This window comes from Phascolarctos cinereus, unplaced genomic scaffold (assembly GCF_003287225.1).
Source record: "Phascolarctos cinereus isolate Bilbo 61053 unplaced genomic scaffold, phaCin_HiC Scaffold_1;HRSCAF=81, whole genome shotgun sequence".
NCBI lineage: Eukaryota > Metazoa > Chordata > Mammalia > Diprotodontia > Phascolarctidae > Phascolarctos > Phascolarctos cinereus.
This window is the reverse complement of record NW_027555514.1, coordinates 113085783-113102525: the sequence shown is the minus strand read 5'-3', so window position 1 is coordinate 113102525 and position 16743 is coordinate 113085783. Positions and strand designations below refer to the sequence as shown.

The 16743-nt window shown below is 36.6% G+C and overlaps 1 protein-coding gene across 4 annotated transcripts in view; it reads left to right on the top strand.

Annotated features, from left to right (window-relative positions):
• Positions 1-16743, top strand: part of MKLN1 (muskelin 1) — a 237763-nt gene that overhangs the window by 190889 nt on the left and 30131 nt on the right. For all 4 annotated transcript variants that reach the window (XM_021002257.2, XM_021002254.2, XM_078153678.1 and 1 more), the window contains 2 exons: positions 5709-5856; positions 7237-7351. In XM_021002257.2, coding sequence (XP_020857916.1) covers positions 5709-5856; positions 7237-7351 — 263 coding nt within the window. The remainder of the gene's footprint in view (positions 1-5708; positions 5857-7236; positions 7352-16743) is intronic.

The following is a 16743-nucleotide window of genomic DNA, read 5'->3' as shown; positions in this document are numbered from 1 at the left end:
TGGAAAGGATATATTTGATGGGGTTAATGGGACAGGCACTTAATTCACATTATTGATGAGTTCGAGTAAGAGCGGGCATCATTTGAATCTCACTTTAAACTGGGAGAAATTATTAGAATCACCAGGAGAACAGTTTAGACTATAATAACACTGTAAAAATGAACAGTTTTAAAAGACTTAACTCTTTTCAGTGTAATGATCAGCTATAATTCTAGAGGATTAATGATTTAAAATACTGTCTACATCCTTACAAGGAGGTGATATTATGAATATGCAGAGTGAGAAATAATTTTTGGAAATGGCAAGTGTGGGAATGTATTTTGCTCGACTGCATGTTTGTTGCAGGGGTTTTGTTTTTCTTTTTTTTTTCCACTGGGAGAGGGGAAAAGGGAGGAGGAAAAGAGCACATGTTTCTTAAATGAGAAAACATGAGATTTTTTTTTAATTTAAAGATAAAATAGCTGAAACTTACTCTAGCCTGCTTATCAACATGAGTATCTCAAAGGTTTAGATTCCTTAAGAGTCTGGCCAGTATGGCGGATCTTTAATGTCTTTGGCTGAAAGAAGGCTTGGGTCAAGTTCATTTGGGCAGGACTTGTGTCTCTTGCTTATAATATTTCAGGGTCCCAGCACCCCCCTAAACCTCAACATTTTGGTGGCCTGTATGGGGAAACGGCCTAACCTTGCTCTTCTCCAGCCGAGACCGGAAGAGACTCCAGAATATACCTGCAAGTCCTTGGAGGATCTCAAGCTACTATTTAGAAAGGCCCCAGCCCCCTCCAGCAAATAGGTAGACAAAAACCATCAACTTCCAGATGACTGCTCAGGCTGTTATCAACCTCTGACTGAGTCCAAAGTCTCCAGCCCACTGGATCTGGCATCAGCCAGGTTCTGAAGTCTGACCCCTTGAATGGGACCCAGAGAGGCAGGGACAGCTCTACTTCCCTTGCCAGCAGAAAACAATTTCAGAAGCTGAGATCTTTACCCCTCACCCCAAAAGAAATTGGGTCTCATTTGTTTGAGGGGAAATGATGGGGTACAAGCCCAAGCCCATTTGTCTGTGGGCCCTAGAAAACCCCACCTTGGAACTCCCCACTTTATCAAGGAAGTCTCTATAATTCCCTTGAAACTATAATCCTGTCAACTGGCCTTTCCTTATTGCCTGAGCCAGATTTCTCAATTCTCTGTTACCCTTAACCTAACCCAGCCCTGTATTGTCTGTTACCTCTGGATGGCTTCAGGCTACTTTCCATCCTTGATCCTATCTAGACCCCATTCTGCCTCCCAATCACTCCCATGAAGATCCTCCCTAGACCCCTCCTCCTTTCACCCCAGCCTACTGGCTACTCCCATCAAGATACTCCTCTCAGACCACCTCCTCCAGGCACCCCAAACTACTTGTCCACTCCTACATCCCTCCCATAGTCTTATTGTATATAAGATCCATCTTGGCTGCCATTAGGGTGCTGAGACTTACTGTAGCCCGTTTGTCAATGCGAGCGTTACGTATGTTTCAGTTCCTTAAGAGTCTGGCCATTATGGTGGGTCTTTAATAAACCTTGTCTTTGGCTGAAAAAAAAAAGATAAAATAGGAAAAGAAAAACTGTTGACATAGAAAAAAATATTTACACTAAAGAACACTGACAAAAGTCTGAGAACCAAGATGTGTAGGCAATTGACTAAAGTATAAGAAGGCCAACAGCCATGTCCACTAATTAAGTGGTCAAAGGACAAGAAAAAACAGATTTTAAGATTCTTATAAAGTATTAAAGACCTTTTGAAAGCATGGTCCAGGTCATTAATAGTAAGACAAAAATGTTTTGCCTCATTTCTATAGCTTGTCAAAGATGATACAAAAGACAAAAATATTCAGTGTTGATAGATCTTTGGGAAGATAAGCATACTGATATGTTGCTTTTGGAGCTGAGAGTTGATCTGAGATAACAGTTTGCAATGTCATATTAAAAAGGGCTAAAATTTTCATATCCATTTAACCCACTTTTCCCATTAACTCTCCTAAGGAGATCAAAAACAAAAACAAAGGTCCAACATATACCAAAACAGGCATACTCTTACTGGTAGCAAAAGACTATTAACAAAATACGCATCTTTGGGGGATTATATGAGAAAACTGTGGTATATAGGTATAATAAAATATCCCATTAAAATGACAAATATGAGGAATTCAAATGTAAATGACAATATTTGTATGAACTAATGCAGAGTAAAATAAGCAGAATATGTGAGCAGTATATATAATGACTACAAAAATGTAAATTTTAAAAAATCACTAAAGGAAGTCAGAGTCTGGGGTAATTGAGAAACTAAAGAAAGTCCTTGAGAACAAATAGCGACATAGAACTCTTTCATCACAGTAAAATAATGAGGAGCTTCTAAGGTAGAATGTTGAATACATTGTCAAACGCGAACACTATTGGATTGCTTAATTTGTTTAATGATTTTTCTTTGTTACAGATAAAGGTTTCATTCAGGTATGGAGGGTAGGAAAAGTGTAGTATTTTTTAAAATAATAATTTTTTTAAAAAGGCATCAGTAAATATTTTATTGATCAAAAATTTTTAAAAGATGGAAGAAATTACAGTACTTAAAGTGCTTGACTACCTAAAAATAAAATGTTTTGGGAAAAAATTTTTTTTAAAAATCAAGAAAAAGATTTATGGCTTCTATAACCAATAAAAACTTGATATCCAGGAATTTTCTGGTGAGGAAGTTCTTTCTACCAGTTCAAATTGTCATATTCTCTATAACTTAAAGTCTTAGGGAGGTAGTCATAACTCTGAAGGGGTTATGTGACTTGTCTAGAGCCATATATTCAACATCTGTCAGAGGAAGGGTTTGAAACCATGTCCTCCTGGCTCTGAAGTTTGCTCTTTTTCCATTATACTGTGCTGCCTTTCTAAAATAAAATAAAATTTAATTAAAAAAAAACCAACATCTAAAAATGTTATGAAGAAATATTCAAAATTTATAAAAGTTACTCCCAGTCTTCAATTTATAAATGGTCAATAGATATTAACAATTTAGTAAAAATGTTCCACCTTTTAAATTTTGAGGTACCACCTCACCTATAGATTCAGCAGAAAAAAATAATTAAAAGCAATGAAATGTAATGCTGGTAACGTTGTGTAGAAACAAGTGTGCTCATTCATTACTGATGGAAATGCAAACTTGTTAAATTTTTTAGAGAACACTCTAGCAATATGCAATAAAAGTAAAAGAACTAATTCAGCCCTTTGATCATATAATTCCAGCGCTGGGAATATATCCAAAGAATTGTCAAAAGCAAAAATTTTCATAGTTGAATTGGTTGGGTTTTTTAAGGGAAATCCTAGAAGATCGACAGGTTAAAATCATATAGAGAAATATCTAAAAACTCACGAAATAATGGGAATGAGGGGTACACGGGAAGGCAGAACTAAAGGAACAGAGTGCATGTAAATTATGACCATACAAAAAGAAATGTGAGCAAAAATGAGCGGAAGGAAGTACTAAAAATTATGATGGTTAGTGCTTTGAAACTAACCTGTTTAAGTGTAAAAAAAAGTCATAAGGCAGGCTTAGTTAGTTTTAGTGATATTTAATATTAAGTTTGAGGAAAGAAAAGAACACATACCTTACAGAACCACTTAAGGATATGGCATTAAGAATGGAAGTTTTGAAGACTGAGAGTTGAGTGTATATATTTAATGTGTTTGTCCTGGCTATACTTAGTTCTCTACTAAAATACTTTAGACATATTACTTGTGAGTTAGTATTATTATAGATTTTCTGGAATAGGAATTCAAATGTCATTTGTAAGTTTAAGGTAAGCTTAAAAAAACAAATAATAGAATTTTTGGCATTAGAGTACTGAGTGAATAAGACTTGAACTTAATATTGGCTACTTTATCTAGCTGTAGTGTTCTGTATTGATTTAAATATTTATTCCAACTTGGTGCTTTAAGTTTTTTTGAGAGCTTAATTCTTGTTCTGTCCAAAAGCATTTTGTTAAAACATTGGCATTTTAAAATCCATGGCAAAGGCTGCATGAAATAAAATTTTCCCCCTTAATTTAAACACCTCAGAAAAGTACATTTCTATACACACAACAAAACACTCCGAAAAAGGATTCTATATGACGCTTTGAATGTTCATTTCATGCAATTCGTATGTGTGTGTGTGTGTCTGTGTAATAAATTGTGTTACTTTTAAAACTCCTAGTTGGCTGTGCTTCCTTCTCTTTTTTGCACATTTTAAAATGTTTCAATGGCCGTCCTTTTTTTTTTTTGCGTCATGTTACCAGTTCTGTCTTTAAAAAAAAAAAGCCTGGAAACAAATAAGCATCATCAAACAAAAAGCCACACAGGGGCCATGTCCAAAAACATGTCTCTGCACCTTGTATCTATCTCTTTTGTCAGGAGATGGTTAGCATGCTTCATCACAGGCCCTCTCAAGACGTGGTTGGCAATCGCATTTATCAGAGTTCCAAGCCTTTCAAAGTTGTTTTTAGTGTTGTCTTCATATATAAATTATTCTCCTGGTTCTGCTGATTTCACTCTTTTGTCAGTTCAGACTACTCAGGATTCTAATATTCTCTCTTTTGTCATTCCTTACAGTTCGATAATAGCCCATTATATTTATAAACCACTGTTTGTTCAGCCATTCCTTAACTAAGAGGCAATCTAAAGTGCCCCCTTAGATTGTGTTTCTTTCTCTTCTCCCTCTTCTGATTTCCTCTTCAGGATCAAGAAGTTCATTTTGCTTTAAGTTATTCCCTCAATATTTTCCTCCCTTCCTGTTCTCCCTACCCCCATGACCTTGTTCAGTGTGGATATATTTCTGTACGATTGTATTGTTTGGCTCTCCTTTGTTCATTTGGTACATTCCTGGCTTGCTTCCCTGTTGAGTTTGGATGTATTCTGACACCATGTTCGTGTGTGTGTGTGTGTGTGTGTGTGTGTGTGTGTGTGTGTGTGTGCGTGCGTGTGTGTGTATGTGCGTGCGCGTGCAAAAAGCACTGGTTCGGGTCCCACCTCAGACCTTACTAGTTCTGTGACCCTGTTCAAGTTACTTAATCTTTCATTGTCAAAACATTATATATGGCCCGAGGCTACAAGTCTGTAAGTTGAAGAAAGGTTGTATAACTCTATTAGTATGGGGACTTTTTCACCCTGAGAGGTCCGGAAAGCAGTGAAATCACAGATCCAAACCAGTTAAAAAAAACACAAAAAAACAGAGAAACTGTTCTTGGTGGATTTATATGAATTATAAGAACTTGAGTGTGCGCCTCTCTCTACATTTTATCAAGGTTTACTTTTTCAGGTGCAGGTTTAGATTCTTGTTTTTAGCTTGTAAATTAGACATTTGAACATTCACCTTCTGTCAAAAGTGATCCAAATAGGGGCAGCTAGGTGATGCAGTGGATAGAGCACTGGCCTTGGAGTCAGGAAGACCTGAGTTCAAATCCAGACTCAGACACTTGACACTAGCTGTGTGTGACTTTGGGCAAGTCACTTAATCCCATTTGCCTTGTGCCCCCCTCCCCAAAGTGATCCAAATAGCAAATTCTTTCCTTCACCCAGTTGTTTTCTTTTCCTTTCCCCACTAAGCCAAGAAACAAGTATATTTATTTTCTTAGAATTAATTTTGTGTGTTGTAGCCATTATCTAATGTGAATTTTTATTATTTTTTTCCTCCCAATTTAATAGTCCCAATGACAGGTTTTACACAAAGAGCAACCATTGATCCAGAACTGAATGAAATACACGTTCTGTCTGGACTCAGCAAAGACAAAGAGAAAAGAGAAGAGAATGTCAGGAACTCCTTCTGGATTTATGACATTGTGAGAAATAGTTGGTAAGAAACAGTTATGTGTGCTGAAATCCCAAGGCAGAGTTTGTTTGTAATAGGCATTTATCCAATCTTAGAAAAATGGGGGAAATGGAAGATCTGTTAATTTATAGAGAAATACATTAAAAGACTAGTAATTACTTTGTGCCAGTTTACACACAATAGAGTTCAGTTCAAAAAATATTTATTAAATGCCTACTATTTGTAGAACCTTGTATTATGTGTAGGGAGATAAAAGGATTAAATAAAATGAGATCCCTGCTGGGTAACACCTCAAAGTCTTACACTTGAAAGTAAACGATAGTGCTTGGAAGATTTTCACTTTGTAGAAAGAATAGTGGGCTGGGAGTAAGAAGACCTGGGTTCTTATTTTCACTCTGTTACTAACTAACTGTGTGCCTTTTGTCAGGTTAACCTCTCTGAATTTCATCATCTGTGATGTGAGAGGGTTTACCTAGATGGTCCCCTTCAGTAATTCTGTGATCATTCTTTGATCTGTGGGCTAATACAATGAATACAGACCCTTCAAAGAACTCCCTCACTAATATTTAGAGTGGGACTCAGCAACAAAGAAAGTAACTGCTTTCAAGATAGGACATTTATTTGCTGAGGGAAAAAACAAAGGAACCTAAATGCAAGCCTTTTATTGCTGTTAAGCAGTTCCCTTTCTTTCTTTTCTCCATTTCTTTTTTCCTTCCTTTCCAAAGATGCATCTACTTTTTCTCAATGCCCTAGAAAATGAGCCCTGGAAATGAGTTGTTTCAATTTAGCATACATACTATTAAGCACCTACCGCATAGAAGATGTTATATAATAGGTGCTGGTTTCTATTTGGAAGATCTTACTTATATTGTCTCTGTAAGTATTCTTGACTGAGCCTTGGCTTCAGGAGCAGTTTGAATGAGCAATTTGAGATTGCCTTTTTGATTAAGATCTTAACTTCAGAATTCACTGTTAGCTGATCCTTTCTTTAAAAAATTTCCTTATTATATCACACATGGTCCATCTGTTAGTTTTGGTGACCTGCTTTTTTCTTCTTTCTTTTATTTTGTAACAAGAGATGCCCTGCTAAGCAGGTGGAGGAAGCAGGGATCTACTTGGAAAGGAAGATGCTATTTAAAAAAATTTATATATATATATATATATAATATATATATATATATATATATATATATATATATATTATATATTATATAATATTTATTTATTTATTTATTTATTTATATCAATAAAATTTTTAAAATGAAAAGATCGTACACAAATAGAATCTCCCATCTGCCAATCCTTATTAAATATGCAATTTTATTTATTTGCTTTAATTCCATTTGCCCTATGTTTCCTACTAATCTTATTGAGGCAGTGCCATAATGGCAATTTGTATTGCAGGTCTTGTGTCTATAAAAATGATCAAGCTGCGAAGGATAATCCAAGTAAAAGTCTTCAGGAGGAGGAACCATGCCCAAGATTCGCCCACCAACTTGTGTATGATGAATTACACAAGGTACTGTTGTGCAGTCTGCATATAAAATATCTATGGCATACTAGCTAAGGTGGCCTCCCCAAAAAATTCTGGCCATTGGTTTCCTATCAGTTGTATAAAACTTATTTGAGAAAAATATAAATAGTGTATTGAACTTTTTAGGATTCAGTCAGTGCCATCAGTATAGGACATCTTTTTCATAGTGGTTGTTAACTGTTTGCCTTTCAGCTGCTCACAGCTGACAGATGATACATCATAAAGGGAGACTTGTTGCCAGCGATACAAAACAGGTTAAAAGTTGTGGTTTTTTTCCTTTTTCCATAATTGTATGGTGTGAGTGTCTCTCTCCATGGAAATAAATCATGTAGGTTCTCATTTTCAACCAAAGGAATCATTTTTATCTGCTGGTTGGAATGAGTCATTTGCTCCCTTTGATCATCGCAGTAACAACAGCGAAGGCAAGGGTGATTTATAGCTTCTGACATCTAAAAGTGTTCAAGTGTTTGAAAAGATATCTTTTGACTTACCAAAGCCATTAGCTCTAGTTTAGTGGTTTGTATTTTACAGAGTCAGTATTGTTGCTCTTTGTTGGAGAAGAAGTGAATAAATGGGCCATGACCTGACGTCTGTAAGTGAAAGGGCAACATTGAATTTCAGTAAGAGGTCTTTCTCTTAGTCTTGAGTTGAAAGTAAATGATTTTTCTTCTACAAGGAGCTGCTATTTCATAATGTCATTGAAAACTAATTAATATATTTAAAATTTCAGGGAATGCTTCTATGTGAATGAAAAGCCTTTATAAGTGTAGCATCCCATCAATACTATGATAAATAACTCCTAGATTCCTTTTATTGTAATATATAATTATTGGCATTCCTTTTAAACAAACTTATTCATATTTGGTCTTATCCACATAATAGCATAATGTTAAAAAAAATTTTTTTGCCGCAAGCGTGTTGTTTATTTTGTCATTATGTCTGACAGACAATATGATTACTATAAAGCCTCTCCAAGAATCCTAAAATTAACTTGCTTAATCAAGTTAAACCAGTTTTGAGCTGTATTCCCATGATGATTAAACATGGTTACAAACAATACTTTACAAATCTACAATTCCATTAGTTTGGATACTCACTCCACTGACAGATCATAGACTTTTCATGATGGTTTTCATGAATAGTTTTGGCCTAGAAATTCATCACCTTGTAGTCAGCCTTCTGTGGATGAACTTTAGGAGCACAGGAGGTGGTGGTCGTATCCTGGATGTCAAGTGTTTATTGGTTGTATGACTGTAAGGAAGTCATTTCACCTTCCTGGACTTTGACTTCTTCAGCTATACAGTGAAGGAATTGGGCTATGCAGTGACCTCACAGGTCTCTTCCAGTTCTGAAAGACTGATTCTAACTCACTTAACCTCTCTGAATCCCATTTCCTTGTCTTTAAAATATCTGCCTCAGGTTTATTGTGAAGAAAGTATTTCACAAACCTCAGAACATATTAATAATTATTATTAGGTTGGCTGACCCTCAGATAATAGATGAACATTCTGTTATTGGTCCTTTTCAGCATGGTAAGATCCAGCAAAGCTTACACTTAGCCGATTTATCCCTCTAGAACAGAGGTGTCAGACTGATGGGGTGAATCAGATTAAAATTTAATTGGGAAATATTTACCCAGGTAAATAATTCAGTACAACATAGTTGATACTAGTTTGTGATTTTCTAAGTCAGTAAGCGACCTTCTGGGACCCAGTTCTATGTGAGTTTGATACTACTGTCCAAGAGCCCTACTTTGCTAGTATGTCAGTTTAGGATTTCAGTGAATTAGAAATGAGAAATAGGTTCCACTTCTGGGAGCCAAGGTGGCAGAGTGAAAAGGTAGTTGCTCTCACTCTCCCCTATCAACCTCTAAAACCCAGAAAATATCACCCCAGAAAAAAACCCTGGAACAGCTGAACTAGAAGAGAGACGGGGAGCAGCAGTGAAGCAGCCCAGCAAACGGGTCTCCCAGTGCCTCAGCAAAAATAAGGGAGGCAGAACTACAAGGGGCTCCAGGATGATAAATACCCTGTGGCATTCATCTGAAAGGAGGTAAAGAAAACAACCTAAAGGCTTCCTAAAGCCCCAGCCTTGCTGGTTCCAGCCCAACATCAGGTGAGCTGTCGAGCCCTGCAGCCTCCAATTGTGAAGAAATCCTGAAGCCCAGGTGGCAGAACAGGCAAACACCAACACCTGGACCTCCGAGTGCCTCAGTGAGGGTGGGGGGAACCGGTGGAAACCAGCTCAGAAAACCACCAGGTGCCTCGCACTCTACCACAAAGGAATCTCCCAGTGCATTAGCAGAAAGAGGGAGACAACACTGCAGGGGCCCCAGGCAGATAAACACCCTGCAGCACCCATCTAAAAGGAGCTGAAGAAAGCTAAAGGAAAGGAAAAGCAGGCCTAGAAAGTTCCAGCCTTGCTGATTCCAGCCCAACACGAGGTAAGCTGCCAGAAACCTACAGCCTCCAATTGCCAACATAAGAGGCCCCAGCACACAAAGCCAGTGACCAAGACCTAGGCTCCCAACACAAGAAGCTTGGGTCAGTGCCCTCTGTTCCCCAGCAGGAGAGCTCAATCTCTTTAAAGGCCAGGGAATAAAGAAACACCATGAGTAAAAAGAAACATAATTCATATTATGAGAGAGTGAAGATCAAGACAGAAATTCTGAAGAGGACAACATTGTCAACAAACCCACATCTGCAACAACAAAAGGGAATATGAACTGGTCTGAAGCCCAAAAAGCCTTCTTAGAAGAGCTCAAGAAGGATTTTAATAGTCAAATGAGAGAGGTAGAAGAGCCCTTCAAAAATACAATTGGCCAATTGGAAAAAAATACACTGAAGAAAACAAGTCCCTAAAAAACACAATTGGCCAATTGAAGAAGGAAGTACAAAAACTAACAGAAGAAAACAATCTGTTAAAAACTAGAATTGGACAAATGGAAACTAATGTCTCTATGAGAGAGCAAGAATCAGTCAAACAGAAACAAAAAAATGAAAAAATAGATGAAAAGTAAAATACCTCATCAGTAAAACAACGACCTGGAAAATCGATCAGGAGAGACAATTTAAAAATTATTGGACTACCTGAAAATCATGATGAAAAAAAGAGCCTGGACAGTATCTTTCAGGAAATCATAAAGGAAAACTGCCCTGAAGTCCTAGAACCATAGATCACCACCTGAAAGAGATCCCAAATTGACAACAAGGAATATAATAGCAAAATTCCAAAATTACCAGATGAAAGAGAAGGTGCTGCAAGCAGCCAGAAAGAAACAATTTAAATATCATGGAACCACAGTCAGGATTACACAGGACCTTGCAGCTTCTACATTAAAAGACCAGGGCATGGGACATGATATTCCATAAGGCAAAGGAGCTTGGAATGCAGCCAAGGATCAACTACCCAGCAAAAATGAGCATCATTTTTCAAGGGAGGAGATGGATATTCAACAAAATAGGAGACTTCCAAACTTTCCTGATAAAAATTTGATCTTCAAGTACAGGACTCAAGAAGGACATAAAAAGGGGACAGAAAGATTCAATATGTTGTTAATAAAGGGGGTGCTGTTTAAACCCCTACAAGGGAATATGACACTTGCAACCCTTGAGAACTGTATTGTTATTATACCATGTTAAAGGAGTATACATAAAGAGGGTGGATATTAGTTGACTTTGATGTAATGATAAAAAAAATCTAATCAAGTGGGTTAAATGGATCCAAATAAGTGGATCAATCTGATCTTAGAAAATGTACTGAGAAAGGAGGAGGCAGACAAGGGTAAATTACATTACAGGAAAAGACACAAAATCCTATTACAGCAGAGGGAAAGAAGGGGGGGGAGCATTGTTTGAACCTTACTCTCATCAGATTTGGCTCAAGAAGGGCATAACATAATCAGTTAGGTATAGAAATCTAACTTGCCCTATAGGCAGTAGGAGGGAAAAGGGGAAAGAAAAGGGAGGGGGGAAAGAAGGGAGGGAAGAAGCAGTAAGAGTAAAGGGGAAGAAAAGGGAAAGGGATAATAAAAGGGGGAGGGACTGAAGGAGGCGGTGGTCAAAAGCAAAACACTAGTGAAGGGGAGAAAGAAGGGGGGGGGAAAGGATGGAGAAAAAGACACAGATAGTAATCATAACTGTGAATGTGAATGGGATGAACTCTCCCATAAAAGGAAATGGATTGCAGAATGGATTAAAAACCATAATCCTACAATATGTTGTTTACAGGAAACACATTTGAAAAAGAGTGACACATACAGGGTAAAGGTAAAAGGCTGGAGCAGAATATATTATGCTTCAGCTGAAGTAAAAAAAGCAGGGGTAGCAATCCTGATCTCAGACAAAGCAAAAGCAAAAATAGATCTAATCAAAAGAGATAAGGAAGGAAACTACATCCTGCTAAAAGGCACCATAGACAATGAAGTAATATCATTACTAAACATATATGCACCAAATGGTATAGCATCCAAATTCTTAGAGGAGAAGTTCAGGGAGTTACAGGAAGAAATAGACAGCAAAACTATACTAGTGGGGGACCTGAACCTCCCCTCTCTGCACTAGATAAATCTAACCACAAAATAAACAAGAAAGAAGTTAAGGAGGTGAATAGAACATTAGAAAAGTTAGGTATGATAGACCTCTGGAGAAAACTGAATGGGGATACAAAGGAATATACTTTTTTCTCGCAGTACATGGCACATCTACAAAAACTGACCATGTACTAGGGCATAAAAACCTCACAATCCAATGCAGAAAGGCAGAAATATTAAATGCATCCTTTTCAGATCATGACAGAATAAAAATTATATGTAATAAAGCGCCATGGAAAGATAGACTAAAAATAATTGGAAACTAAATAACCTAATCCTAAAAAATGATTGGGTGGAACAACAAATCATGAAAACAATCAATAATTTCATTCAAGAGAATGACAATAATGAGACAACATACCAAAACTTGGGATGCAGCGAAAGCAGTTCTTAGGGGAAGTTTTATATCTAAATGCTTACATAAATAAAATAGAAAAAGAGGAGATTAATGAATTGGGCATACAACTAAAAAAACTAGAAAAAGAACAAATTAAAAATCCTCAACTAAACACTCAATTAGAAATGTTGACAACCGAAGGAAAAATTAATGAAACTGAAATTAAGAAAGCTATTGAACTAATAAATAATAACAGCTGGTTTTATGGAAAAAAACCACAATAAAATAGATAAACCTTTTGGCTAATTTAATTTTAAAAAAGAAAGAAGAAAACCAAATAACTAGTATCGACAATGAAAAGGGAAGCTACCACCAAGGAAGAGGAAATTAAAACAATAATTAGGAATTATTTTGCCCAACTATATGCCAACAAATTTGACAATCTTAGTGAAATGGATACATATTTACAAAAATATAAATTGCCCAGATTAACCGAAGAGGAAGTAAAATACTTAAATAACCCCATCTCAGAAAAAGAAATTGAACAAGCCATTGATGAACTCCCTAAGAAAAAATCTCCAGGGCCAGATGGATTTACGTGTGAATTCTGTCAACCATTTAAAGAACAATTAATTCCAATACTATATAGACTATTTGGGAAAATAGGTGAAGAAGGAGTCTTACCAAATTCTTTTTATGATACAAATATGGTGCTGATACCTAAACCAGGAAGAGTCAAAATAGAGAAAGAAAATTATAGACCAATTTCTCTAATGAATATAGATGCAAAAATTTAAACAAAATACTAGCAAATAGATTGCAGCAACTTATCACAAGAATAATACACTATGACCAGGTAGGATTTATACCAGGAATGCAGGGTTGGTTCAATATTAGGAAAACTATCAGCAGCATCAACACCAAAACCAACAGAAACCACATGATCATCTCAATAGATGCAGAAAAAGCTTTTGATAAAATACAACACCCATTCCTATTAAAAACACTAGAAAGCATAGGTATAAATGGAGTCTTCCTTAAAATAATAAGCATCTATCTAAAACCTTCAGCAAGCATTATATGTAATGGGGACAGGATAGAAGCATTTCCAATAAGATCGGGGTGAAACAAGGATGTCCATTATCACCACTGTTATTCAATATTGTACTGGAAACTTAGCTTTAGCAATAAGAGAAGAAAAAGAAATTGAAGGCATTAGAATAGGCAAAGAAGAAACAAAGCTATCACTCTTTGCAGATGACATGATGATATACTTAGAGAATCCTAGAGAATCAAGTAAAAACTACTTGAAATAATAAACAACTTTAGCAAAGTTCAGGCCTTAAAAATAAATGCATATAAATCATCAGCATTTCTATATATTACCAACAAAGCCCAACAGCAAGAGATAGAAAGAGAAATCCATTTAAACTTACTGTAGACATTATAAAATATTTAGGAGTCTACCTCCAGAAACAAACCCAGGAACTCTATGAACACAATTACAAAACACTTTTCACACAAATAAAATCAGATCTAAATAATTGGAAAAACATCAGTTGCTCATGGGTAGGCCGAGCTAATATAATAAAAATGACAATCCTACCTAAGCTAATTTACTTATTCAGTGCCATACCAATCAAACTACCAAAAAATTATTTTATGGAGTTAGAAAAAATAATAAGATTCATTTGGAAAAACAAAAGGTCCAGAATATCAAAGGAACTAATGAAAAGAAATTCAGGGGAAGGTGGCCTAGCAATTCCAGATCTTAAATTGTATTATAAAGCAGCAATCATCAAAACTGCTTGGTACTGGCTAAGAAATAGGGAGGTGGATCAGTGGAATAGGTTAAATATGCAAGACACAGTAGTCAATGACTATAGTAATTTATTATTTGATAAACCCAAAGACCCCAGCTTCTGGGATAAGAACCCACTCTGAAAAAAACTGCTGGGCTCAGTGGATAGAACACGAGCCTTGGATTCAGGAGGACCCGAGTTCAAATGTGCCCTCAGACACATAACACTTACTAGCTGTGTGACCCTGGGCAAGTCACTTAACCCCATTGCCTAGCCCCAAAAAAGAAAAAAAATGCTGAAAAAACTGGAAAAGAGTATGGCAGAAACTAGGCATAGACCCAAATCTCACACCATATACCAAAATAAAGTCAAAATGGGTTCATGACTTAGGTATAAAGGCTGATGCCATAAGTAAACTGGGAGAACAAGGAATAGTTTATCTATCAGATCTATGGAGAACAGAAGAATTTATGACCAAACAGGAGATAGAGAACATTATGAAAAGCAAAATGGATCATTTTGATTGCATTAAATTGAAAAGTTTTTGCACAAACAAAGCCAATGCAACTAAGATAAGAAGGAAGGTAGAAAACTGGGAAAGACTTTTTACAACCAGTCTCTCTGATAAAGGCCTCATTTCTAAAATATATAGAGAATTAAGACAAATTTATAAGAACACAAGCCATTCCCCAATTGATAAATTGTCAGAGGATATGAACAGACACTTCTCAGATGAAGAAATTAAAGCCATCTATAGTCATATGAAAAAATGCTCTAAATCGTTATTGATTAGAGAAATGCAAATCAAAACAACTCTGAGGTACCACATCACACCTATCAGATTGGCCAACATGACAAAACAGGAAAATGATAAATGTTGGAGAAGATATGGGAAAATTGGAACGCTAATACATTGTTGATGGAGTTGTGAAGTGATCCAACCATTTTGGAGAACAATTTGGAACCATGCCCAAAGGGCTACAAAAATGCATACCCTTTGATCCAGCAATAGCACTTCTAGAGCTATATCCCCAAAGAGATCAAACAAATGGGAAAAGGACCCACATGTACAAAAATATTCATAGCAGCTCTTTTTGTGGTGGCAAAGTATTGGAAATTGAGAGGATTCCCATCCATTGGGGAATGGCTGAGCAAGTTGTGGTATATGAATGTAATGGAATACTATTGTGCTATAAGAAATGATGAACAGGCTGACTTCAGAAAAATCTGGAAAGACATATATGGTCTGATGCTGAGTGAAGTGAATAGAACCAAGAGGACTTTGTACACAATAACAGCCACGTTATGTGGTAACTAATATTGTTAAACTGAACCCTTCTCAGCATTGCAAGGAACTGGGACATCTCCAGAGGTGTCGGGATGGAAAATGCTGTCCACATCCAAAGAAGGAACTATGGAAGTCGAATTGCCATCACTTATTTTTACCTTCTGTTGAGATTTGTTTCCTTTCTCTGATGGTTCCTCCTATTGGTTTTAATTTTTACTTACAACTTAACTAATGTGAAAATCTGTTTAATGGGTATGTAAATGTAAAGCCTGTATCAGATTGTGTGCTGTCTTGGGGAGGGTGGGGGGGAGGAGGGGGGAGAAAAATTTTAAACTCAAAAGCATATGGAAGTGATTGTTGATAAATCAAAATAAATTAATAAAATTTAAATTTAAAAAAAGAAGTGAGAAATATTCTCATTTAATATTGCAATCAGCTTTTGATTAGCTTTGTATATATTTTTTAAAGCAAAGTTTAATCCCAATTTGACTCCCTGGAAGCATGGCCCCTACAACATGCTCCCAGATCACTTTGTCAACTTTTAGCATTTCCTCCTAAGATATAAATTCAATTATTAATGCTGTTTTATAGAGAGGGTGGGTGATTTAGACCTGTAATGTCATTACTGTAGAGAATTCCTGCTGAGGAAACTGTTGAGCAGATGTGCAGCTATTCTGCAACTTCTGACTGGACAGAGGTCAGATCATGACAAACTTAGTTACTTCTCACTTTGAGCTCTAAGAAGTAAAATGACTTTCCCAGAGTCGAACAGCCAGTCTAAATCAGTCACCACTGGAATCCAGGTGTTCATGGTTCTGAAGCTATTTCTTCCCTACTCCAGCTAAACATAATAGGTAAAAAATAATCTTAGAATGTTGCATTCTGAAGACAATTATAAATGGTTTAGAAATAAGTGTTGTTATTTTATTTTGTTCTTTTAAAAAATCCTATACCTGTCATTTTGTTTCAGAATCACCTCTGACATTGTTTTTTTCCTTTAACATCATTGATAGGGAGATACAGCACAGTAGAAAATAGAGCCAGAGCAGCAAGGTGGCACAGTGGATAGAGCACTGGCCCCGAAGTCAGGAGGACCTGAGTTCAAATGCGGCCTCAGACCAAACCCTTGACAAGTACTAGCTGTGTGACCCTGGTCAAGTCACTTAACCCCAATTCCCCCCCCACCAAAAAAAATAGAGCCGCTGGACTTAGGAACAAAGACAGACTTACTCTCAAGTCCTTGAGTTACCTCCTCCTCTGTGACCTCATGGAAGTGATTTAGCTTAGCTGAGCTTCAGTTTTCTCACTTATGAAATGGAAAGAATAGTACCTGTGCTGCTTTACTAAGTAAGCCTCAAG